The sequence below is a fragment of the Capsicum annuum genome, chromosome 1, assembly GCF_002878395.1.
Source record: "Capsicum annuum cultivar UCD-10X-F1 chromosome 1, UCD10Xv1.1, whole genome shotgun sequence".
In the NCBI taxonomy this organism is placed as follows: domain Eukaryota; kingdom Viridiplantae; phylum Streptophyta; class Magnoliopsida; order Solanales; family Solanaceae; genus Capsicum; species Capsicum annuum.
This window is the reverse complement of record NC_061111.1, coordinates 41,221,084-41,246,111: the sequence shown is the minus strand read 5'-3', so window position 1 is coordinate 41,246,111 and position 25,028 is coordinate 41,221,084. Positions and strand designations below refer to the sequence as shown.

The following is a 25,028-nucleotide window of genomic DNA, read 5'->3' as shown; positions in this document are numbered from 1 at the left end:
GTAAGTTTGGGCTCTATTCATCCGGTATTTCACATATCCATGCTAAAGAAATGTATTGGAGACAATTCTCTAGTATTGCCTATAGAGGAGATTAAGGTGACAGACTCATTAGAATATGAAGAAGAACCTATTGCAATCTTAGATCGCCAAGTTCATAAGTTGAGGCGCAAAGAGATAATGTCGGTTAAGGTGTTGGGGAGAAATCAAAAAGTTGAGGAAGCAACTTGGGAATCAGAAAATGACATGATAGATAAATACCCGGACTTATTTGATCCAGTGGATGACGAAATAGAAGGTTCTTATTCTTTTATGGACTTAGTATACTTTAAATAGTGTTTATCTGTTTTCCATGTCATCATTCGGGGATGAATGATCCAAAGGGGGATAATGTAACACCTCGCAAAAAAAATCATCCATGCGTTAGATCGTGGTAATATGCTCTTCGAGTTAAATCACTAGAATTGTGTCAAAGAAACTTAGTCTCATTTTTGACTTCCAAAGTGAGTAAAGTTTAAACCATTTATAATTTCCTTAATTTTGACTTTTTATCATGTGAAAAATTAAATGAGCTTTCCGTCGATATAAGATTTTCCCAAATCCGATACTCGAGCAAGAAGTTATGAATAATTTAAGTTCTAGTCGTAAAACACAATCATTTTGGTGCTTGGCGCCTCACGGAGGGGGCCTATTTAGAAATTATCAAATTCCAGAAGCATAGCGCGATTGTGGTGCATCGTGCTGAAGTTTCAGGTCCCAACCAGTGAGACAACGCGATGGCTCTGCATCACGGTGACCTTAAGAATCTCATTCGTCAATCTCCAGTGAGCCACCGTGATTGTGGCACATCGCGGTGGCCCATGAAATTGGACTCCTAGTTATATTTTTTTCTATATCATTAAGGGTATATTGGGTATTTTTCACCCACTTATCAGCCTAAATACGGGATTTAATCCCAAAGACACCAGAATACATTCACAATCATCCAAATTACTCAAGAACACTCTCTAGGGTTTCAAACTAAAAACCCAAATAACTCAAGATTTAACCGTGGATTTTCAAGATTGATTGAAGATTTGGAATTCCCAAATCGTAGGCTTCAAGAATCATTCATCAAATTCCTAAATTGAGGTACGTGAGGTTTATCCTAAAAAAACTACATGGGCTTGTAAACACTAGAACATGATTTAAAGGTTATCAAGCATAAATTTAGAAAGGGGTTTTAAAATACATGATTTTATTTCGCATTATGAATGTTTAATTGTATTGTTGATTTGGTCTTTAGGCCTTTACCTCTTAAATTGATTTACATGTATATGTATGAAAAATTTAGATTGAAGATTGTTTGAGAGCACAACTTATGAAATCTCTCTCTTGTGATGACTTTAAGTTCATGATCTTAATGTGAAGGATTTGAAATACATGATTTATGGCTTGAAAATAGTTTACTCAAATATCATATTATTTTGAGCATGATTTAGAGATTTAAGAGAGGAAGTTTCTTGATGTAATTATATTTTGTTGAAAGAGAAAGACTTCCATGAGATTAAGAGCTTTGACATGAACACCTTGCATCATTGAAAGTTTGACAAAGAGAGTTGCATACATGTGTTTACATGAGTTTTAGTGAAAGAGTTCTTTGAAATGATTTATTGAAATGGTGATCCCGAATTTATGTTTTGAAATACAGAGATTGTAATATGCTAATAATGGCTCAGAGATGGGACTTGCAAGTCAATGGTATGACGATACCATAAGTATGTATGCGATAACAGAGTATGTTTTCAAAATATATTTTCAGAGAATGCATGTTTTAAAGAGTTAAAATTGGGCTTAAAGAGGGTTAGTTGGTTACCTGAAGAAGGTTTGAGTTCAAGTAACTCTTAGCCTAAAACCGAGATTTGCCGACCCGAGCCTATTATTTTTACGCTGGCGACGACCGTGTGGCATAGCAGAGTCAGAGAATCCAACCCTTGTGGCACACTTAGGTTGGGGGCTTCCCCGCCGAGTCAATGGCGGATTTCATATAGCTCGTGGAATTTTAGAGTTGTAGGGTATACCACCTAGCGCAGAAGTAAACAAAGTATGTCACAGAGTTCAGATAATTTTTCAGTGTCTTCCGAAAAGGCCCATGTGATTTCTTACTATATGACATGTTTATGACTTGCTTTAAATTTCTCTAATATATGTTGAATATAAATGATTATTTTGGATTTGCTCTATGTACCAGTACATCTGTATTGACCCATTACCTCCCAGGTTCGGAGACTCAGTCTAAGGATTTGGCTAATCAGTAAAGTATTTCATAGAGAAGTGATCCATGTGGTGGTGAGCCTTCTTTGTTCCAGAAGGCATGTTATTTTAGATTATGTTATTCCGTTGTTTTGGTCTACTGGGGCCTTGTCTCAATTTTCAGATAGTTGTCAGATTTTCATGTAGCAGAGATTTCGCAAACTGTTTCAGATGTTGTTTAGTTGATTTCGGATTCCATTCCTTATTGTTAAACTAAATCCAGAGTATGACCATGTTTCCGTATCAGATTATATTTACGCATCTTCTTTTATTATGTGAATGTTGTGCATGATTACCAGTTAGAGTGGGACGCCCGGACCTTCATGGTTCGGGATGTCCGTCACGGCTAGGCCCTAGTTTGGGTCGTGACACTAATAGAACTCTCGTGAAGTTGAAGTGTGTCGTAACAAATTTGATCATAATTTAGGGAGGTACTATATGCTTTACTCTATTAATTTTATAGTCAGTGTTTCTAAGCCATGTCTGTGCAATGCGTTTGATAGGGTATCATCTACTTTATAGCCTGTTTGGCAGAGAAAAAAACAGCAAAAGCCAATCCAATTTAAGAGGCCTTGCAAATTTATGATGTTTAATTGGTTCCCTGTGAGTTAGGCAGCTGCTAAGCCGTCAAAATGTAAAGTATCCATTGTTTCTAATCCATGTTTGTGCAAAATGTTTAATAGGGCATCATCTGCTTTACAGCCTGTTTGGCAGGACAAGAAACTGCAATAGCCGATCTTCCAATTTAATAGGCCTTGCAATTTTCTGATGTTTGGTTTTACCTCTGAGTTAGGCAACTGCTAAGCCTCAAAATATATGTGAAGTATCTAGTGTTTCTAGGTCATGTTTGTGCAACTTGTTTTATAGGTTATCATCTGCTTTGTAACTTATTTTGGCATTAAAGAAAAACAGGAAAAGCCGATCCAATTTAGCTAAGCGATAAATTAACATGTTGGTTAACTGTATTCTAAAACACATTAAATTATCAAATTATCTATCGAGCCAATATAGATTAAAAGTACTTATTATAGGGTATCATCTGCTTCCACTTCCTCTTCAAGAGTTGCATTACTCAAAAGTCGTATTGTCAGTTGACTCCGTTATGTGTATATAATACCAGTGGAAATATGTTTGTGCTGAGCACGTGCCTAAGGAGGTTGTTGAGAATGTTTCTTTCCAGGCCGTGAAACAAAATAGTAAAACAAAGTCATACAATCTGCATTCCATAAGGCTGATTTGTATAAATGCAGAAGGAATTGTATATGTAACTATTGTATTCATCAACAAATATATAGAGCCAACAGATGCAGTTTTTTCATGTCAAATTTGAGTTCTTCCTCATCCATAATTTTGATTCTGAACAATGCACTTTTGTAAGTTCCTATGTTTCACAGATCAGAACAGTTGAATCTGTTAAGTTCCGTTGAAAACATCACACACAGAAAGACAATCTGTACTTCTCCGGCGAAATCTGCTTAATCTTATAGGCGTTTGGCCATAAAAACTAAAAAACTTTGAAGTTGGTGTTAAAGTTGAAGTTGGAGTTGGAGTTGTGTTTGATCATGTATTTTTGAAAGATGTGTTTTGACTTGTGAATTTTTTTTTTAAATTTAATTTTATACCCCAAACTTTTTAAAACTATCAAAATTGCCCAACTAATTTATCTACTGATTATACTCATGAATGAAAAAAAATTCACATCAATGATGAAAAGGGTCCTGAGATTAAAAATGAAAATATACCTACAAATAATGAAAATATACCGGTCTTTTAGCTTAAAAATCTTTATTTGTTGTTCAAAAATGTCTTTTACGGAGAAGAAATGTCTTTCAAAAATATGTCCGGACTTGATTTGTTGTTCATCAAAAATGTCTTTCTTTCCGGATTTGCTCCAAAACTCATCTAAACCATTTAAGGACCTTTTATGTAATATTAAAAAAATTAGGGTTATATGTAATAAAAAAACTTGAAATTGGAGTTGAAAAAAAGTGAAAACAACAAAAAGTTGTTTTCACTTCTTTTCAAAAAAAATTTGAAATGTTTTTGGAATATCTATGGCCAAACACCATGATTTCATAAAGTGAAATTTTTTTCCGGAAAAAAGTAAAAAATATCTATGGCCAAACGACCTCTTAATCTCTGGCCGAACAAGACCGCAAAGGTCATGTGAGATTATTTATAAAAGGTTTACAATCAAGACCATAGCGCAGGGAGATTTTAGTTAGAGCATGAAAATGATATATACTTTCAAGGAGGTCTCTCTATTCAAGAATATTTTTTTGGATTTCAGAACTTATGGGATGAATTCACCGATATCATTTATGCCAAAATACCTCTTGAATCTCAGTCTATACTTCAAGGAGTTCATAAGTAAAGCAAGATCAATTTTTGATGAAATTGCGATATGATTTTAAAAGTGTTCGCTCCATCTTGATAAACCGTGATCTATCTCCCTCATTGGATGTTTGTTTTAGGGAATTACCTCGTGAAGAGCATCGTCTCTTCACATAAGATGCTTTCAATCAAGAAGATGCAGTCATTATTGCATTTGCAGCTCAAGGGAAAGGAAAGGGCGGCAGGGATATGACAAGAACTCATGAATGCTATAGTTGCAAGGAATATGGTCATATTTCTAGTAATTGTAGCAAGAAGTTCTATAATTATTGTAAACACAAGGACACATTATCAACGAGTCTCCCACACGTCTTTAAAATCATAAGGCAAATGCTTTTCAAGTTGGGATAAATGATTCCACTGCAAATAACTCATCTTCAATGGGATAAGTTCTTACTCCTAAAATAGTATAAAAAATGATCGTGTCAGTATTTCAGCTTTAGGACTGTAAGGTAATGAAGTTGTATCTAAATTTTGGCTTGTTGATTTTGGTGGTTTCAATCATATGACCAACTCAACTGATATGCTCAAAAATATTCATGAGTTTAATGGTCCATCATAAATTCAAATTGTCAGTGACAGTAATTTACCTATTATCAAGATTGGGGATATTATTGAAACTTTCAAGAATATTTTTGTTTCACCAAAGCTCTCCACTAATTTTATTTTAGTTGGTCAATTGATAGATAACAATTGTGATATGAATTTTTCTTGTAACGATTGCCATTGCAGCATCAAATGTCGAGTCCGATAATCACGAAGAGACCTAAAGTTGAAAGATTGTTTCCCATACACTTTTCTATTCCTTGTATTCTAAATTTGCTTGTACTTCTACCACTAGTAGGACTAAGGTTTGACATAAGCGTGTAGGGCATCCAAATTCTATTGTATTGACAATTTATCCAATTCTAATTTATTGAGAAATAAAAAAACAATTCAGTTTGATTTTGTTTTACTTATAAATAAGGCAAAAGAAGAACTCTTTCTTTTCCTAATTTTGGTACTCATGCTGCAAAGTGATTTAATGTCATTCATACTGATGTTTGAAAAATTTCAGCATTTACTTATCATGCTCAATTCAAGTATTTTGTGACATTTACAGATGATTATAGTCGATTTACATGAGTGTATTTTTTTAGTTCTAAATTTGAGGTATTTTTCATATTCTAAACATTTTTGACTTAAATTGAGACTCAGTTTTATACTTATATCAAAATATTAAGATTTGATTCTTGTGGAAAATATATGCCTCATGAATTCAATAATTTCTTGCTTGAAAAAAGAAATTGTCTCGCAACACTATTGCAGAATTGGATTGTTGAGCATAAAAATCGTTATTTTTAGATGTTACTCGTATCTTATTGATTGAGTCCTTAGTTCCATCTAAATATTGGATTAAAGCTTTGTCTACTACTATCTATTTGATTAAAAAAATAGAAGCCTAAGGCCAATTCGTGTATATATATATATACACATCTAAATATTGTAGTACACTTTTTTAAAATTAAGTGTTGTCTATATATACATCTGCAATATTAGCAACTGTAATGCTAATGTAGACGACTGTAAATATCTAAATTAACAAAGTCTGTTTCATATAAATATTATGGCGTTGGGCCATGCGCAAAACATAGAGGGTAGAATAACCAGTTTTTTATAAGCTAAAAAAAATAATTTTTCCTTAAAAATAATTTTACAAAAGTATTTTTGAAAAAATATACTTACAAGCAGTTTTAAAAGTTTGACCAAATACTAATTATTAATTAGAAGTCCTTTTAAGTTTATTAGCTAAATACAAACGGCTTCTTATCAAAACTTCTTAAAATAAGCTGATTTTACAAGCTTGATCAAATAAACTATTACTCTATTGGTGCTCCCGACTATCCTACATCTAGTTTCCTTCATTTTCTATATATGTATAGAAAGTTGCAATCGGGATCTATGGATGCTTGAGCACTTGAAACTCTATATGTGGATCCGCCCCTGCACGTGTTAGGAAAGACGGGCACACAATCAAAGAGCCCGATGGGGTAGCAGCAGAAAATACCTAAGACTAAACTTTCCCTTTCAACTTGAACCAAGAGGAGACAAGAAAACCAAGCAAAACAAAGTAATATGGCAGCAAATGAATTACCACACAAATGCGATAGAGCAAGAATAAAGGCAATCACATAAGACACCAAATTTACGTGGAAAACCCTTCGGTGTGAAGAGTAAAAAATCACGGGACCAAACCTCCACTATAATCATCAAAGAGTTACAATATTATCCTCCAAAATGGCCACCAAAAAAGTGCAAAACAATAAGAAACAATACATAAACCACAACACCAAACACTAGACAAATAAAGGAGTGAAAGCACAAAAAATACAGCTACTGTTCGGGAATGAAGAACAGGAGCTACAGGCCACCAAATCAAGCTCCGTCAGTTTCAAATCAAATATTAAGATGATAGAAACAGGCAGTCCAAAAATTAGCTCAATCAGACAAGAAACAAAGCAGGAATCGCAATTTGAAGTTGACAGTTGTGGTTGCTGAAAACTCTCTTTTTGTAATGGTGAATAAGACCTAAAAAGATCAATATATATACCCCATAGTAATGGGCCTATGGGCAAAAGTGGGTTGGTCTAAATTGGGCTTCATTTATCCACATAGGAAGGGAAATAGACCCAATAACCCAACAATTCTCCCCCTTCCAACTATGTGGAGGAGACCACCATCCCGATGATCATGCAACAATCTTCAAACTTCCCTCCTGGCAAAGCTTTAGTCATCATGTCGGAACCATTATCATCCGTATGAATCTTCTCAAGTTCAAGAAACTTAGAATCCAACGCATCCCGAATCCAATGGTATCTCACATCAATGTGTTTAGACCGACCATGAAATGTAGAATTCTTGTCAAGATGTATGGCACTTTGACTGTCGCAATGAAGCACATACCTCTCTTGAGAACAACCAAGTTTCTCCAAGAATCTCTTCATCCAAAGAAATTCTTTACAATATTCAATGGCAGTAATAAGCTTAGCTTCTGTAGTAGATAGAGCAACACATTTTTGCAACCTAGATTGCTAAGACACAGCTCCTTTTGCAAAAGTAACCAAATACCCTGAAGTAGACTTGCGATTATCAACATCACCGGCCATATCTGAATCAGTATAACCACAAAGTATAGGCTTTCCTATACCAAAACACAAACTCAGACTAAAAGTGCGACAAAGATATCTCATAATCCACTTCACAGCATTCCAATGTTCTCTTCCCAGATTAGAAAGAAAATGACTAACAACACCAGCAGCATGAGCAATATCCAGTCTTGTGCAAAATATTGTATACATCAAACTACCAACAGTTGAAGCATAAGAACATTTCTTCATATCTTCCTTCTCATCATCACTGGAAGGACACTACTTCGTGCTCAACTTGAAGTCTATAGCTAAAGGTGTACTGACAACCTTAGCCTTGTCCATGTTAAATCTTTGAAGTACTTTCTAAATATACTTCTCTTGTGATAACCACAACTTCTTGTCCTTTATGTCACGGACAATCTGCATGCCAAGAATCTACTTTGCTGGTCCTAAGTCTTTCATAAAAAAACTCCTAAGTCTTTCATAAAAAAAAACTTACTCAACTCTTGTTTCAAATTTTGAATCCTGCAAGCATTATGACCAACAACAAGCATGTCATCAACATAAAGCAACACAATAATAAAGTCACCATCAGAGAATTTTTGCACAAAAACATAATGGTCTGAAGTAGTCTTCTTGAAACCCTGCTTACTCATAAAGGAATCAAACTTTCTGTACCACTGCCTATGAGCTTGTTTCAAACCATACAAGCTCTTCTTCAATTTGCAAACATAATTCTCTTTTCCCTTGACTTCAAAACCTTCGGATTGCTCCATATAAATTTCTTCATCTAAGTCACCATGGAGAAAAGCAGTTTTAACATCCATTTGCTCAACCTCTAAATCTAGACTTGCAGCTAAGCCTAGAAACACACGAATGGATGGCATCTTTACAACCGGAGAAAATATCTCATTAAAATCAACTCCTCCCTTCACAACTAATATAGCTTTGTACCATGGAATTGGATTACTATCTTCATGCTTCACCTGAAAAACCCACCTATTTTTCAAAGCTTTTCTATCTTTAGGCAGCTTAACCAAATTAAAGGTATGATTATCTTGCAAAGATTTAATTTCATCTTCCATAGCATCTAACCACTTTCTTTTTCTTCACTTTCCATGGCCTCATCAAGACTCTCAGGTTCTTTCCCGTCAGTCAAAAGTACATACTCACTCGGAGAATAACGAGATGAATGTATTCTCTCTCTTGTAGATCATCTGAGAGAACTCTCTGGAGAATCAACAACTGGTTGCTGATCAACCATATCAACTTGCACTGGAGCATCAACAACTTCTTGCTGGTCATTTTGAACATGATCATCATCTTTATTATCAACTTGATTTTCATCATCATGAAGATTTTTTTCAGGAACAGTAGTCAAAGGAACTTGATTAATATCAACTAGGCTCTCACTACTCTGAGAATCAACCTTCTCAGCTTTGTTAAAATCTTCAATTGTTTGGTCTTCAAAGAACACAATATCGCGGTTCAAGTTTCTTCTCAATTGGATCATAGAAACAATAGCCAAATTCATCTTGACCATAACCAATGAAGATACATTGTCTAGTTTTAACGTCCAACTTTGACCTTTCATCCTTAGGAACATACACAAAAGATTTACACCCAAAGACTAAGATAATTATAAGAAACATTCTTACCAGACCAAACTTTGTCAGGGACATCACCATTCAAAGCAACAGTTGGAGATAAATTGATAACATAAACAACCATATTAAGTGCTTCTGCTCAAAAAGAATCTGGAAGCTTAGCATCTGAAAGCATACATCTAACCCTCTCAACTAGTGTTCTGTTCATCCTCTTTGTTAATTCATTCAACTGAGGAGTCTTTAGAGGAGTTTTCTGATGCCGAATACCCTGCTCTCTGCAATATCTATTAAAAGGACCAATATACTCACCATCATTATCTGAACGGATGCATTTTAATTTTTTTCCTGTCTGTCTTTCAACCAAGGCCTGAAAATTCTTGAACACATCAAGTACTTGATCCTTGGACTTCAAAGGAAATACCCAAAGTTTGCGATAATTATCATCAATAAAAGTCACAAAGTAAAGTGCACACCATGAGACCTTACTTTAAAAGGACCGCACAAATCAGAATGCACCAACTCCAGCAAAACGAGCTTTCTTGAAGGCGGATGACTCTGAAAAGAAACTCTTTTCTGTTTACCGGCTAAGCAATGAACACACTTCTTCAACTTTGCTTGTTTTACTCCAGAAAGCAAATTTTTCTTAGCCAAACTATCAATCCCCTTCTCACTCATATGACTCAACCTTGTATGCCACAACTCTGATGAAGTATCATTCTCTACCAAGTTTATCAAGCCTCTAGAAGTAGAGCCCTAAAATACGTACAAGTTAGACAACTTGTCACCTCTAGCCACAATCATCGAACCTCTAGTAAGCTTTCACTGGCCAACACCAAGGGTATTAACATAACCCTCATCATCAAGACTTCCTACAGAAATAAAAGTCAGGCAAACATCTAGAGCATGCTTGACATTATTGAGAACTAGTTTGGAACCATTGTTGCTTTTTAAACAAATCGTGCCAATGCCAAGTACTTTAACTTCATCATTATTGCCCATTTTCAACATCCCAAAATTACCTGGAGTATAAGAAGAAAATAATTCCTTCTTTGGCGTAACATGAGATGTAGCACCATAATCCATAAACCAGCTAGACTCATCGCAAAGAAGATTAATGGCATTCTCACCACAAGCAACAAGAAGATCATCATTAGCAATAACAACAATACAATTTTCATTATCTCCTTCTTTCTTTTGCCATCTTATATCTCTCTTATGATTGTAACAATATTTCATGATATGCCCCTTTTTATTGCAATAGTCACATATAACATTCTTGAATTTGGACCTTGACTTGCTTCTACTTTTATCTCTATCATTTGAATATATGGACTTATTTCTCCCCCTCTCTTCAGTAATTAAAATATCAGAGTGTAAAGATGAAGAAGATGAGGCCTGAGATCTTCTTCTCATCTCTTCATTCAAGACACCACTCTTAGCATATTCCATAGTTACAATACCACCAGGAGCAGAATTAGTCAAAGAAACTCAAAGAGTTTCCCAAGAGTCAGGCAGAGTATTAAGAAGCCAAAGTTCCTGAATTTCGTCATCAAACTTTACACCCATTCCGAAAAGCTGGTCAAGGACACCCTGAAAATCATTAATATGATCAGAAATATGACTGCCCTCTTTATACCTAATATTCATCAATTGCTTGAGCAGGAACAACTTGTTATTGCCAGTCTTCAAAGCATAAAGTGTCTCGAGCTTGTCCCACAAACTTCTAGCATGTGTCTCATTCACAATATGATTTCTAACATTATCTTCAACCCATTGTCTGATATAGCCACAAAACTGTAAGTGCTCAAATTCCCAATCCTCATCTATCATGGATTCAGGTTTAGTAGATGCAAACACAAGTAGATGCATTTTCTTGACAAATAGAAGATCCTTCATTTTGCCTTTCCAAGTATGATAGTTACTACCATTCAAACACAACATCTTGCTCATATTTGTCTCTATCATTCAAATCGACAATCAACAACAACCAACTCTCTGATACCACTTGTTAGGAAAGACAGGCACACAATTAAAGAGTCTGATGGGGTAGCAGCGGAAAATACCCAAGACTAAACTTTCCCTTTCAAATTGAACTAAGAGGAGACAAGCAAACCAAACAAAACAAAGTAATGTGGCAGCAAATGAATTACCACACAAATGCGATAGGGCAAGAATAAAGGCAATCACACAAGACACCAAATTTACGTGGAAAACCCTTCGGTGTGAAGAGTAAAAAACCATGGGACCAGACCTCCACTATAACTACCAAAGAGTTACAATATTTTCCTCCAAAATGGCCACCAAATAAGTGCCAAATAAAAAGAAATAATACATAAACCACAACACCAAACACTAGAGAAATAAATGAGTGAAAGCACCAAAAATGCAGCTACTGTTCGGGAATGAAGAACAGGAGCTACAAGCCACCAAATCAAGCTCTGTCAGTTTCTAATCAAATATTGAGATGAGAGGAACAAGCAGTCCAAAAATCAGCTCAATCGGACAAGAAACGAAGAAGGAATCACAATTTGAAGTTGACAGCTGTGACTGAAATTTAGGTGCGAAAACCACCTTTGTTTTTCTCTCTTTGGCTGCTGAAAACTCTCTTTTTGTGATGGTGAATAAGACCTAAAAAGATCAATATATATGCCCCATAGTAATGGGCCTATGAACAAAAGTGGGTTGGTCCAAATTGGGCTTCATTTATCCACGTAGGAAGGGAAAAATACCCAATAACCCAACAACACGTGCTATAAAACTCATCTATATTAACTATACAATACAGCCTCTCCATGAATTTTTACGTCACTTTCATGGCTTATATGTATTTCAATTTACAAATTAAATAGGTATCAGTTTATATCAAGGTTCATAATCCTTAGTTTGTTTTGGAAATTTCTTGGTGCAATTAAAGGAAGTTAGCTGGTTTTGAGAGAAAAAATTAATTAACAAGTTGCGTAAACAATTTCATTTCAGGTGGTAGCCTGATAGGTAGGGGTGATCTAGAGTATCGTCTAAAGTTTATGTGAACATATTAGTTTTTATTTATATAAATTAATTAAATTGTTAAAAATTATCTAATTTGTGAATCCAATTATGTATGTTAACTTGAAATCTTTATAAAAAAATCCCAAACTTCAAATTATGGATTCGCCTCTTATAACAAATACCACCAATATTTTCTCCCACTTCACTCTCATATACTTCCCATATATAAATATTTTCTCCCACTTCACTCTCATACTTCCCATTTATAACTACGTTAGACATGGTCTGTATGAAATGATACATGAAGAAACAAAATATGAGAAGTATGATATTTATATAAAAGTGGTCGAATTTTTCAATGAGTAAAAAGCCTTTGTGTAACACCCCGTATGTTTTTAGCTAGAAACGAGTTCATGTGATTCTTAGATTGAGTAGAAATAAATTGGAAATGAGTTCGATCGGCAATGTTGGGATAGCTCAAGGCGTGAATTGGGACCCCGCGTTGCATGCTAGGAGGCCATGCTTTGGCCCCGCGTCGCACAGACCGTCGCAAGGGTCCACTGCATGCTTCGACCCTGCCATGGCCCATGCACCCGCAAAGGGCCTAGCCTCGAGCCTTTGTTGGTCTAGATGCCCATCACAGTCAAGATCTGGATTCGAATTATAACACTTTGCCTGCACAAACATTGTTCAAAAATAAAATTTTCTTTTAGAAAAATAAATTCATTCTGCCAGACTTTCATCTCCCATGGGAGGAGGGAAGACTAGGTTTGACATTAACCCCCTACCTCCTAAATTATTAAATATTGGAGTAGAAAGAAAATTCAAAGGAGAAGGACTTAAATGAAACCTCAAATCCTAATGGTCGACTAAATAAGTCTACTATCTTTGCCAAAGATGGTGAGCAAAGTGTAACTAGATTAGTAGCTTCAAATTCAAATGAATTCAACAGGTTTTGCTTTTATATATATATATATATATATATTTTGCAAATCTGGTAACTAAAATGACTTGAAGTGTTCTATAGCAAATTTAGAAAACATATAAACTTCAAATCATGATCATTAGTATTCTGATCATGGCAAGACTTCAACCAAGAAGTTGGGTGAGAAGGGGTGGGAGGGTGGGGGTTAGTAGGACCAACTACCACACATCTATAGTAGGAGGGCTCCTATTATTGACATGTGATACAATAATTAAATAAAACGAGAAAAATTCTACCCTTAAAGAATTATGGAACATCAAAAAGGAAAAAAAAGGAGAATCTAATAACTATGCTAATGCTGCAAATAATATTTGATAATAAATAGGAGTCCCCATTTCCCTAAAATTAAAAAAATAACTAGGGAAAAAGTTCAAGTATGCCATCGAACAATCAAAAATGGCTTATTTATGCCATCCGTTAGAAGTTTGGCTCCTCTACGCCATCGTTGTTACAAAACAGGTTCATCCATGCCGTTACTTATTAACGATGGTTTTTCAAAAACAATTTTGCCACGTGTCGTCTTATTAGAAGTTCACGATTTTTAGAGCTTTCAGTTACATATGACTTTTCATTCTGAATTTTTTCATTGGAACTTTTTGGTCATATATAATATTTTCTTTTGTTCTCAATTTGCTTTTGCATTCAAATTTTAGTACTATAATAATAAGAATATCAAATATGATGTTGAGAATAAAGACTCATACATAACAAAAGGTTTCAGAATAAAGGCTCATACATAACAAAAGGCTTCAACAAACTCAATGGAGAACAAAAAAATTATGAAATTTTATTCCTGAAGTGAATGGAAGACGTCCTCCTGCATGAGCACAATAATTAAGGGCCTTACTTCTTCAAAAGTAATATCGTTTGGATGAATCTTCCCCGTTAATATCAAAGGATCAGACGTAGTATTTTCTGATCCTTAGAACATGAAATTAAAATCAGTTAAGCTTTTCTTGAAATGAATGAGAAATCAGAGATATCAATTCCTGAACTTCCTCTTTTTCAATATGTTGATTAAAAGTTGATAGAAATCCTTCCGATTTTATAACTCATTTTGCAAATGCGTGCAGATATTCCACTCACAAATAAGATTGCAAATTAAGGATCTCACAAGATCAAAGGAATGGACTTTAAGAGAAAATAAACTAAGAACAAAAGAAAATATGATATATGACCAAAAAAGTTCCAATGAAGAAATTCAGAATGAAAAGTTATACAAAATTGAAAGCTCTAAAAATCATGGACCTCTAATAAGACGACACGTGGCAAAGTTATTTTTGAAAAATCACTGTTAACAGGTAATGGTATGGATGAACCTGTTTTGTAATGACGATGGCATAAACGAACCAAACTTTTAACAAATGAGATAAATAAGTCATTTCTGATAGTTTGATGACATATTTGTGTCTTTTCCCCCAAAAAAATAAAATAAAAACCCATTATACATTGGCCTCTTTGTATAAATGTCATAAATGTCATCTCTAAACTTGGGAAAAAAATAAATCAAACTCACGATAGACATCTATACCTTCTTAAATTATCAGAGGATCTTCTGGTCAATTGATAGGTGCGTCTATGAATGCAATGTCTATTTTCCCCTATAGATATTAGATAGTAAAGTTCTTTCTTTAAGTTAACCTGGAAAGTCATCTGAGGATATTATTACTAAGAATTACATATATACATAAATTTAAGTTACATAATTACAAAAAATCCTCAATTGGTAAAGTAATTACACAAATTCCATAATAATTACAAAAATCCTTTTATTTGGTATTTTATCTCTAATCAATATTATACATGTTAAAATCGATTTTTTTTCTTTCATCTTTTACTTCATTATGCTCCCAATATCAAGCCGTTTTTTACTCCATTTTTGAAACCCCTCTTTTACGGCATTCTTGAAGTAACCTCTACTTGTGGTTATCAAATTGTAAGTTATTCAACAGTTAATTATTTTTAATATTGTACTTCATTAGTTTTTTTGAATTTTTTTTTTGTTCAACTTTATCAATTCAGGGTTTTTCGTTTTTGTTTTTTTTGCATGTTCAAATTATAGTATTGTTCAATCTTATTCAAGTTAAGTAGTTCATCTTTTCGTTATTTTTCATATGGTAGAAGTTAGATCTGAGATTTTCTTGTTTTTAAGTTTGATTTAACAATACAGTTAAGTTAAAATAGTGTTAATTGGTAATGGATAATCCTCCAAGTTTTAGTTTAGGAATCACTCAGTTAGATGCGACTGTACAAGATATTCCACTTGGATTTGTTCCTGCTACATTTGATGAACAGGATTCTGATTGGGCAGAGAATCGCTCAAAGCACAAAAACGACCCCGTTACAATGAAAAAATTGAAGGATAAGACTGCTTCTAAATCAAAGAAGTCTGCTTCAAAAGCAAGTAAAAAAAAATTTGATGATTCCGGCCGACCACGTCTGTCGAAGGTATTTTTTTTAGTGTATTTATAATTTGACACATGTATAATAAGACACCATACACTAGTGTTTCATCACAGGAATGTATAATATAGTTGTTCAGAAATATTATTGTAAAGGTTATACATTCTTATAAAGCTGATATTAATTTTTGAAATGTATAAGTTACCCTCATACATGTGTATTTTCTGTTTATGTTTTGATCTGACATAAATTGTTGGATGTATACATAACTATCATACATTTCTATATGTTGTTTAATTAGGGTACTCTTTGAAAATTTCATATGTATAAGTTACACTCATACATATTTAGATGTAGTTTCTTTTTTGGTATAATAAGAATTTGTTAGCTATAAGTAACCGTCATATACGTGTATGTATAGAATGGTTAGGATTGGACTTTATTATACATTAATGTAAGTGATTTGTTAATGATTAAGTAACCATCATATATGTCTAACAAATTATATTAATTTTAGATGTATAAGTTAACCTCATACATTTGTTACTGTAGTATATATATGTGACTGAAATTATTATACATTTAAACAGTTTAATTGTCAATGTATAAATAATCCTCATACATGACTAACTGTTGTTTAATAGGTAACCATTACACATGTAGTGTATAGATTAATCATCATACATTTGTATATGTTGTTTAATAGTTAACCATCATACATGTGTATATATAGAATGGTTAGGATTTGACTTTATTATACATCAATGTAAGTGATTTGTTAATAATAAAGTAACCATCATACATGTCTAATAAATTATATTAATTTTAGATGTATAAGTTAACCTCATACATTTGTTACTGTAGTGTATATGTTGGACTGAAATTATTATACATTTAAACAGTTTAATTGTCAATGTATAAATAACTCTCATACATGACTAACTATTGTTTAATAGGTAACCACCACACATGTTTAACAGATTATATTAATTATCAGATGTATAAGTTAACCTTATACATCTGTTAATGTAGTGTATATGTTAACTTAGACAGTTATAAGTTACCCTCATACATGAGTAACAATTGTTTAATGTTGGTCTGATTTATGTTATGAAAGTATAAATGAACATCATACAATCAGTAACTGTTAGCTAATTATATTATGTATATTTTTTAGGGCATGAATTACCGAATTGATAAAGTCCCACCACACTCATTGCATATGGAGAGTTTATGTAATTGTGCTTTCGGTGAAGAGATAAAGGAATATTTTGGAGAGGATGTACTGGGAGCATTTAGAAATACGATTTTTGGCATATTTTTGGATTTGCCATGGTGCAACTGGATAGGACAGATTTCTAAATGCCTACTCATGCTTGAAATTCAACAGGATAACAAGGATGAGCTTCATGTTTGGGTACAAGGGGAAATCCTCAAATTTACAATGCTTGAATTTGCCATTATAACCGGTCTGAAGTGTACCGATAATATTGATGATTATATGTATACTTCATCATCTAAATCAGTGTTGATATCGAGGTATTTTCCTGACAATAAAGGAGCAATAACTCGGTCAAACCTGATAACACGTGTCCAGGTGGGAAACTTTGATAATGCTGAAGATGCTATGAACCTGGCGATATTGTTCTTTGTTCATACATTCATGTTTTCTCAGCATAAGGAAGCACCAATCAGTGTTGCACACTTTCAGATTGTTGAGAACGGTTGGTACATTAACTTTCCATGGGGGAAGGTCACATTTGTAAAGTTAATGAGTTCCTGGCAGCAGGATTTCAACACTGCGAAGCAGTTATATTCATTGGGTGGAATGCCGCACATTCTAAATGTTTGGATGTTTGAGTGCTGCTCTGATGTAGAATAAAAAATTATTGTCCGTCAGAGAAACGCTATACCTAGAATACTAAACTGGTCGGTGGAGTGTATAAGGCCTAAATATGAAACTTTTATGTCTGGCATGTTCACTAAGATAATGGTTTAACTTCGTACTTATTTTGTTTATTCACGTCGTTTTATATATGTAAAAATATTTTATTTTAAAATTATTCTTTCCAGCATTCTTATAAGAATATACAACCTACAACCGATGAAGTTAGCAGGTTGGATTTGTCCTTTTCAAAAGATTTTGAGACATGTGATCCAACAACTAATGCTTCGACATCCGATTCTGGAAAGTTGAAAAGGACAACAGTTGAACTCCAACAACGTGTTGACACCATTGCTGAAGAATTTAGTGATTTCAGCACTATACCGCCGCGAGAAATTCTCATAAAGGCGGGTTTTATATCGTCTGTATCACCTGACCAACCTTTGAAGAAAAGAAAGACTGTCATGTTCGAGCAAGATCATCAAACGGTGATGGATGATGATACATCTGGACGTGGTCATGTAGTACATCATAGGTCTGATTTGTATTGTGAAATGCAAAAGAATGCAGCAGACAAGGGAGAAATTGGTGTGTCTGAAATTCAACATCATCATCATGGAGAAATTGGTGTGTCTCCTCAGAGTCACCAGCACAAGTCTGTTCCTTCATCTTCTAAAGAGCATGAAGGGACTTCTAAATCAAGTTTAGATGGTGATGAAATAAAGAATTACATCAACAAATGTGTAAGTTTAGTTTCCTTATCGTACATTTTTTCTGAATAGTATGATGTGTTTCTACTAATTTTTTTTTGTTACGTAATAAGTTTGCTGAAAAAATTGCCGAAATAGTTACACTAATATCAAAAATAACTGCTGAGGTCTTCAAAGCATTAAAGAATGAAGAAAATAAGCAATTATAGGTATAGCAATTTAATTTTATTATATTTTGCATAACGTTGATGACATGTTCATACATTCAGATTTTTGGTGTTATATAGGAGGACAAAATTCATGAACAACAACAAAGTCAAGAAGACGGATCCAACAAACAGGAGAGGTCACATAATGAGGATATGCAGGTGTATTTTGTCACTTATGTTGTTTGTTTACTATAAATCAACTTAATTACCTTATCAAAAATAAATTTTATTTTTTTTAATACAACATGAAAATCATGCTAAGGGATCAATCAACGATATGGAAGTGTCTCGTGATGAAAAATCTAATAAGCATCACATTCTTGAAGAGCAACAGTTGCTGGTATTTTTTTCCCTTATTACTTATTACGTACTAAATTTGGACAGTTTAATTTTTCATCATACATTAACTTGAATGTATAATGAACAATTATACATTAAACTTACTACATTTTCCTTCATCAAAATACATGTTAATTATGAATCTCTTTATAGAATCAACTAAAACAAGTTTATGAATAACTGTTATTTAAATCGACTTGTAATTTAATTTAGGATGTGAATGCGGCCAATAAAGACCAGGTCGTGAGGATGATTTTGAAAATGAGGACTGTTCTGATTTGGAAGCTTTGGAGGTATCTTTATGTGCATTATATTTTTTTTCCTAAAATATATGTCTATATAAATTTAGCTTCTGTTATTGGTTGAAAAATAGGATATTAACCTTATCGGTCGAATATAAAGTTGTATCGATCTTGACGTTTTCAATATTTTGCACATTGTTTAACAGTTGTCTTAATAAATACAAATTTTTATCTTCATGCAACTTGGATAATGATAATTATCACATAAATAATAGGATGAGATTATGACATATGAAGAAGAATGTAGCGATGAAGAATTGAGAAAAAAGAACATTCCAGATGTGGAAGATTTGTCGGTATTCTTATGTCCCTAATAATGTTTGATTGCTACTATAAGTTTGTATTACTACTATAAGTTTGTATACACATTTAATTTCTTCTAACTTCTTCATATTAGAACAGTTAAATGTACATAAAACATTCAAATGAATGTATCAAGGAGAGTCATACATTCAACATACAAAAATTTTCATAAACGTAAAGGTTGTAATTTATGATTAACATCAAACATATTTACGTTATTAAAGCAATAAAATCATTTGTGCATCACATATGACATCATTTGTTATTATTGATATATTTATATATTCATATGCATCCATTACAGATAGAACTTTCTTATCACGGGTGTAAAACATCAGCTCAAACTTTTATATTATACTTTGAATAGATGTTAATACACGATAATTGTTATTAAATATAAGATGTGAATCTAACTGCTAAAGAAGATGTTAATGAATTAAAATTGAAAAATCAGAAATCTACTGATGTGATAGATGGGCAGGTATTTTTTTTGTCCCTAACACTTAATTTTTTTACACAAAAATATCGATCTACGTGTTCGACCTTGTAAAAGTACGTACTGAGACTTGCTGTTATTTCTCTAGTGCATATCAAATTTTAAATGTGAATTTAAAACAAATGGAATGTATTGATTTTTTCTCTACTGCATATCAAATTTTACTGATATTGATGCTGTCAGGATTTCTGACATAAATATCGTAAGTATTAATATAGTTACACATTCAGATATTGTATGTATACATTACAAATCCTTATGTGTTCATGTAGGATGAAGTTGGTGGGACAATAACTGATTCAATACAAGCAGCTGTAGATACAATTTTATTTGGTCCGTCAACACCTTCGACTACAAAGTCAATGGATGTTGGTGCTTCAAGTAAAATGATCAAAAGACACTGGGACCTTTCAAACAGTCAGATTCCACCTGACTTCCCTGATGCTCAGGTTCGGGAGCTTCAAGCCTCAAAAGCGAATACACCTGCCAAACAAGAAAGAAAGAAGTCCATGATTTTAAGGTCACTATACATTTCAAAATATGGTTCTAGCTCTAAAGATTCTGTTGATTTTAATAAAGAAGAGAAGCTGAAGCATGCTTTTGATAGGTACACCATCAACCAAGATTTGCCGAACAAATTGATGATTGATTACTCTCAGTTGATTGTCGTAGGATTACTGAAAATTCATTCTGCCAAGTAAGAAATTTGATATTATTTTAATGCCTAACAATACTATGCCATCTTAAACTAAATGGTTATTGTCATGTGTAATCAATGATTTTTTCTCAGGAAAGAGATGAACAATCACTATCGAGTAAATGTTTTTGGGTTAGGTTACAGTCAACTGGACTTTTTCGTTGCATTCCCACAGTTCAAGAATTGATTTTACTTGATGTACGAACGCAAGACATGCTGGAACGATGAGGTAACTTATTCTAAATATTATCCATGTCATAAGTTATTTTGCTGAAACTTAATGTTCTACAACACCATAACATATCATACATGTAAACCAATGTATAATAACAAATCATACATATTAGCCAATGTATAATAACATATCATACATACAGTATTTTCCATTATCAACTGTTCAACATTTACCAGCATGTCATGTATAATAACATGAAATTACAACATATCTGTATATCATACATCTAATCGACAAGTAAGCTCGAAGCTACAGATTTCTTTCAATCACTTTTATTATTTTACCCTGTTTTCACTTGTAGTATTTAGATGTGATTTTCTACCACTTGAGAAAGAAATCAAAGATTCAGTTGGGTGATAACTATAGATATACGACTACAAGCTGCTTCTTTAAATCATATGTTGAGAAGACACATACTCGTTATTATCCAGCGAAACCGACAGTTGAGCTATCGACGCAACAAGACTATGTAGAATCAATTGTGGTGGCTAAGAATGGAGATTCTATTACTAATATAATTCATGGATTTTGTATGCCTGCTGGATTACCATGGTATATGATTGATGAGGTATATGTTCCAATTAACTGCGGTAAAGAATTTCATTGGGTATTGGCTGTGATTGTCTTGAAGAAAAGATTGATACGTGTGTATGACTCACTGACAAGTAAAAGGAAAAAAGAACCTCATATTAAAATACAAAAGCTTGTAGTTATGCTTCGTACTTACTTGTCAGAAAATGATTTTTATGATAAGACCGAACGAACTAACTGGCCATCACTTGAAGAGTACAAAGGGAAGATTACTCAGCAAACTGGTCTTGTAAATGAAATTCCATTTGATGTTGATTATGTGCAAAATATCCCACAACAATCGTCTGATAGTTTGTAAGTAAATTACATTTTATTTTTCATGTATAATAATATTTTAATTGATTTACTGATTATTATTTCATTTTTATTTTTGAAATCAGGGATTGTGGCGTATTTGTGTGTGCCTATGCAGAGATATTAAGCGAAGGACTACAAGTTAATTCATGTGGGTTTGATGTTGCAGTCAACCTGCATGCTATGCTTCCTTACTGTGGCATTACGAAGTGAAAAAGGCAAATGAAGGGTACACAAGTGATAATGGAGATCCGCCTCGACCAAAGAAAAGTGTAATCGAAGAAATTGAAGCAAGTGTAATTGTTACTTTAGAGTAGCAATGTTTTCTAATTGTTGGCATTGAAAGAACTATTTCTTATTTTAGTTGTTAATGTCACACATTTCCAGGATTACTTTCTTAATGTTAATGAACATTTTATGGATGTCTTCTTCTTTTTTAAACAACTGATTTGCAATTTCTAACACAATACTGTAATGATATAAACTTTTTCTTGGTCGATATTAAGTTTGCCTTTTTTTTTATGACGTGTATAAATAAAAATAAAAACACACTCACATTGCTTTTGAACACATAATATTTTTACTATAACGTAAATTTTGTTATAAGTTAAAACGACATTGCAGTAATAATTAGTACGTTACATATATGTAACACATAACATAATACATGTTGTCACACTTTATATTTTCTTAAAAAAAATTTACAAACATAGTTTACCAAAATCACTTATTTAAAGTATTAAACAATTTCATACAATGATACAAATGTATAATCTAAATTATACATTCATAACTTAACAAAAAAAAATAAAATAAACGTATAATGTTTAATCATTTAGTGTCATTGAAATGACATTTTTTCCTGTAAACTATACACCAACACAAAGTATAACGCTAAATCATACATTTCTCACACAGTAACTACTAACGTATAACAGTTCATATAGATTATGTTTCAATAATTTTTTAAGTGACTGTTATATTTTCCAGGTTACATAATGCATATATCAATCAGTTGTAAATTACAGTGATATATTTAAGAAATATGATAAACAAAAAATTACACAAAATGTTCTGCAACTATTAAATATTAATTGAACAAGTGAAACTAAAATAACAACCAAAAATCTTATTATTAATTGTTCCAGCATTCCAAAAAAATCTAATTAACATGATTATACTACTAAAACCAAACAAACCATCAGCAAGTAGGAAAACGCATTATCTTCATCATGATTCCTGTGGAAAGAAACCGCAAGTCCTACGGTTGTGATCGGCTCATCCGCATTTTCCGCAGCGGTTTGAATTTGAAGACAATGATTCACTTGATTTCAGATGCCTTTCTTTTTTTGGCCTACTAGGAGGTCTTCGATATTTGGGCGGCAAAATTTCTTCATCATCAACAAAACCTGGAACACTCCAATCTTTCTTGTCTGGCATTGAAACTATAGGGAGTTCATATGTCTTCACTATGGTTTGTGACCTGTACAATTCAGAGCAATAATGACCATAATCCTTTACATCCACATTTTTACTTTTTAATACGGCAATTTCATGTGGACACGGTATTTCATCAATTTGATATCGGCCACAATTGCACGTGCCACGCTCAATCTATAATGTACCCCCAGCCCGAATCATAAACACAATAAAGATAACTCCCTACTGGCTTAACCTGTTACCAAAAAACATAATATGTTTCAGATGGGAAAATATTAATATACACTAAATGTAAAACAAAGTTTCTATTCCATAATTATTCTAATACATACCGTCATCCTCAAAGCTTTAACACCATTATGAGTTAGAATTTCTTCAAATATTCTGCCAAGAGTTGTATTGGTGTACGATGCAATTTCGTTGTTCTTACAATTCCATGCAGCAAATAAGATTCTAACTTCTTCTAGGAAACCTAGAATAGGAAGTTTCTAGCCTCAACCAAACAACCATTAATACATTCGGCTATATTTGAAGTCATCATTCTACCTCTATTTACAGGAGAGTGACACTGAGCCTATTTTTCATACCCAGCTTCCTCTAGATATTCCTTAACTCGTTGATCAACCTTAGCAACCTTAGACATAATATTTCAAAATCTTCTTTTTTATAAGATTTAGCCATGGAATAATAAAGGTCACTAATTCTATCTTTGCTTTTCCTAAAGTGGGTGCAAACATTTTTTTTATAAATGCCATATACAAGCTAGATGAGGGACATTAGGATAAACAATGCTTACACCTTTTATGATACTTTTATTTCTGTCTGAAACAACACACATGTTGTCTCTTTCACCAAATGCCTCTCTAAACTGTTAAAAAAAATAAATTCATGCGTTGTCATTCTCCGAATCAACAACACCATACGCTAATGGCAGAATAAAACCTAAAAATAAATTAAACAAGTCAATCATTGTTAAAAAAAAATAAGTCAACTATAAAGGTGCGAATTTTAGCATCTTTATGATTCATTATAAATAAAACATCAATGTATAAGCTAATATAATATATAGTAAATAAAAAAAAAGAGTACAAAAAAACATGAACGCACAGTACCTGCACCATCTAATGTGCTTGCCGATACAAATGTTCCTTCATATGGACCGCTTAAATGTGCCCCGTCAACAACTACAACAGGTCTACAAAATCAAAACCCCTAATCACCGAACACAATGCAATAAACAAGTATTTAAACTCGTTATCTACTTCCTTATACATCCGAATATGCGATTGTGGATACACTTGGTTCAGCATATAGATATAACGGGGCATTTTTCCATATCCATCTGCTAGTCCACCTCTAAGCATCGTAATCACGTTCTCTTTTGCGCGCCATGCTTTCATGTATTTAATGTCGACTTCGTAAACAACCTTCATCTCTTCGATAATGTTTGCGGGGGTGTGCATTCTTTTGTGATTGATTAATTTTGGAGCAGTAAATTCACTCACAAAATTACTTGTCGCAACCACATTATTCAGCACTCGGTCCCTAAGACTGCAACTATGCTCCAAAATAAATGTTTTAATCAAAAATAATTCTGATTTATTCATACAAGACGCCTTCATGACCCACTTGCAATGTTCGTTATGAAAAATCAGTACATAGCTGCATCAAAATATAAAAACTTATTCATTGTATTAAATAAAATTATTAATCTTGAAAATAGAAATAAAATA

The 25,028-nt window shown here is 33.2% G+C and overlaps 2 protein-coding genes across 2 annotated transcripts; one reads left to right on the top strand and one right to left on the bottom strand.

The window, feature by feature from the left end:
- Positions 1 to 15,587: 15,587 nt before the first annotated feature.
- LOC124897580 lies at positions 15,588 to 22,172 on the top strand. The gene is made up of 10 exons (XM_047410481.1): positions 15,588 to 15,839; positions 16,972 to 17,667; positions 17,868 to 18,422; positions 18,677 to 18,757; positions 18,861 to 18,938; positions 19,455 to 19,535; positions 20,311 to 20,735; positions 20,829 to 20,853; positions 21,272 to 21,855; positions 22,025 to 22,172. The coding sequence occupies exons 1-10, from the start codon at positions 15,588 to 15,590 to the stop codon at positions 22,170 to 22,172; spliced, it is 2,925 nt and encodes a 974-aa protein (XP_047266437.1).
- A 961-nt stretch (positions 22,173 to 23,133) lies between these two features.
- Positions 23,134 to 24,728, bottom strand: LOC107879377. Its single transcript, XM_016726450.1, has 5 exons — positions 24,592 to 24,728; positions 24,408 to 24,490; positions 23,628 to 23,767; positions 23,481 to 23,530; positions 23,134 to 23,338 (listed from the first exon to the last, which is right to left on the bottom strand). Exons 1-5 carry the CDS (start codon positions 24,726 to 24,728, stop codon positions 23,134 to 23,136), a joined length of 615 nt encoding a protein of 204 aa, XP_016581936.1.
- Between the last annotated feature and the right edge of the window lie 300 nt (positions 24,729 to 25,028).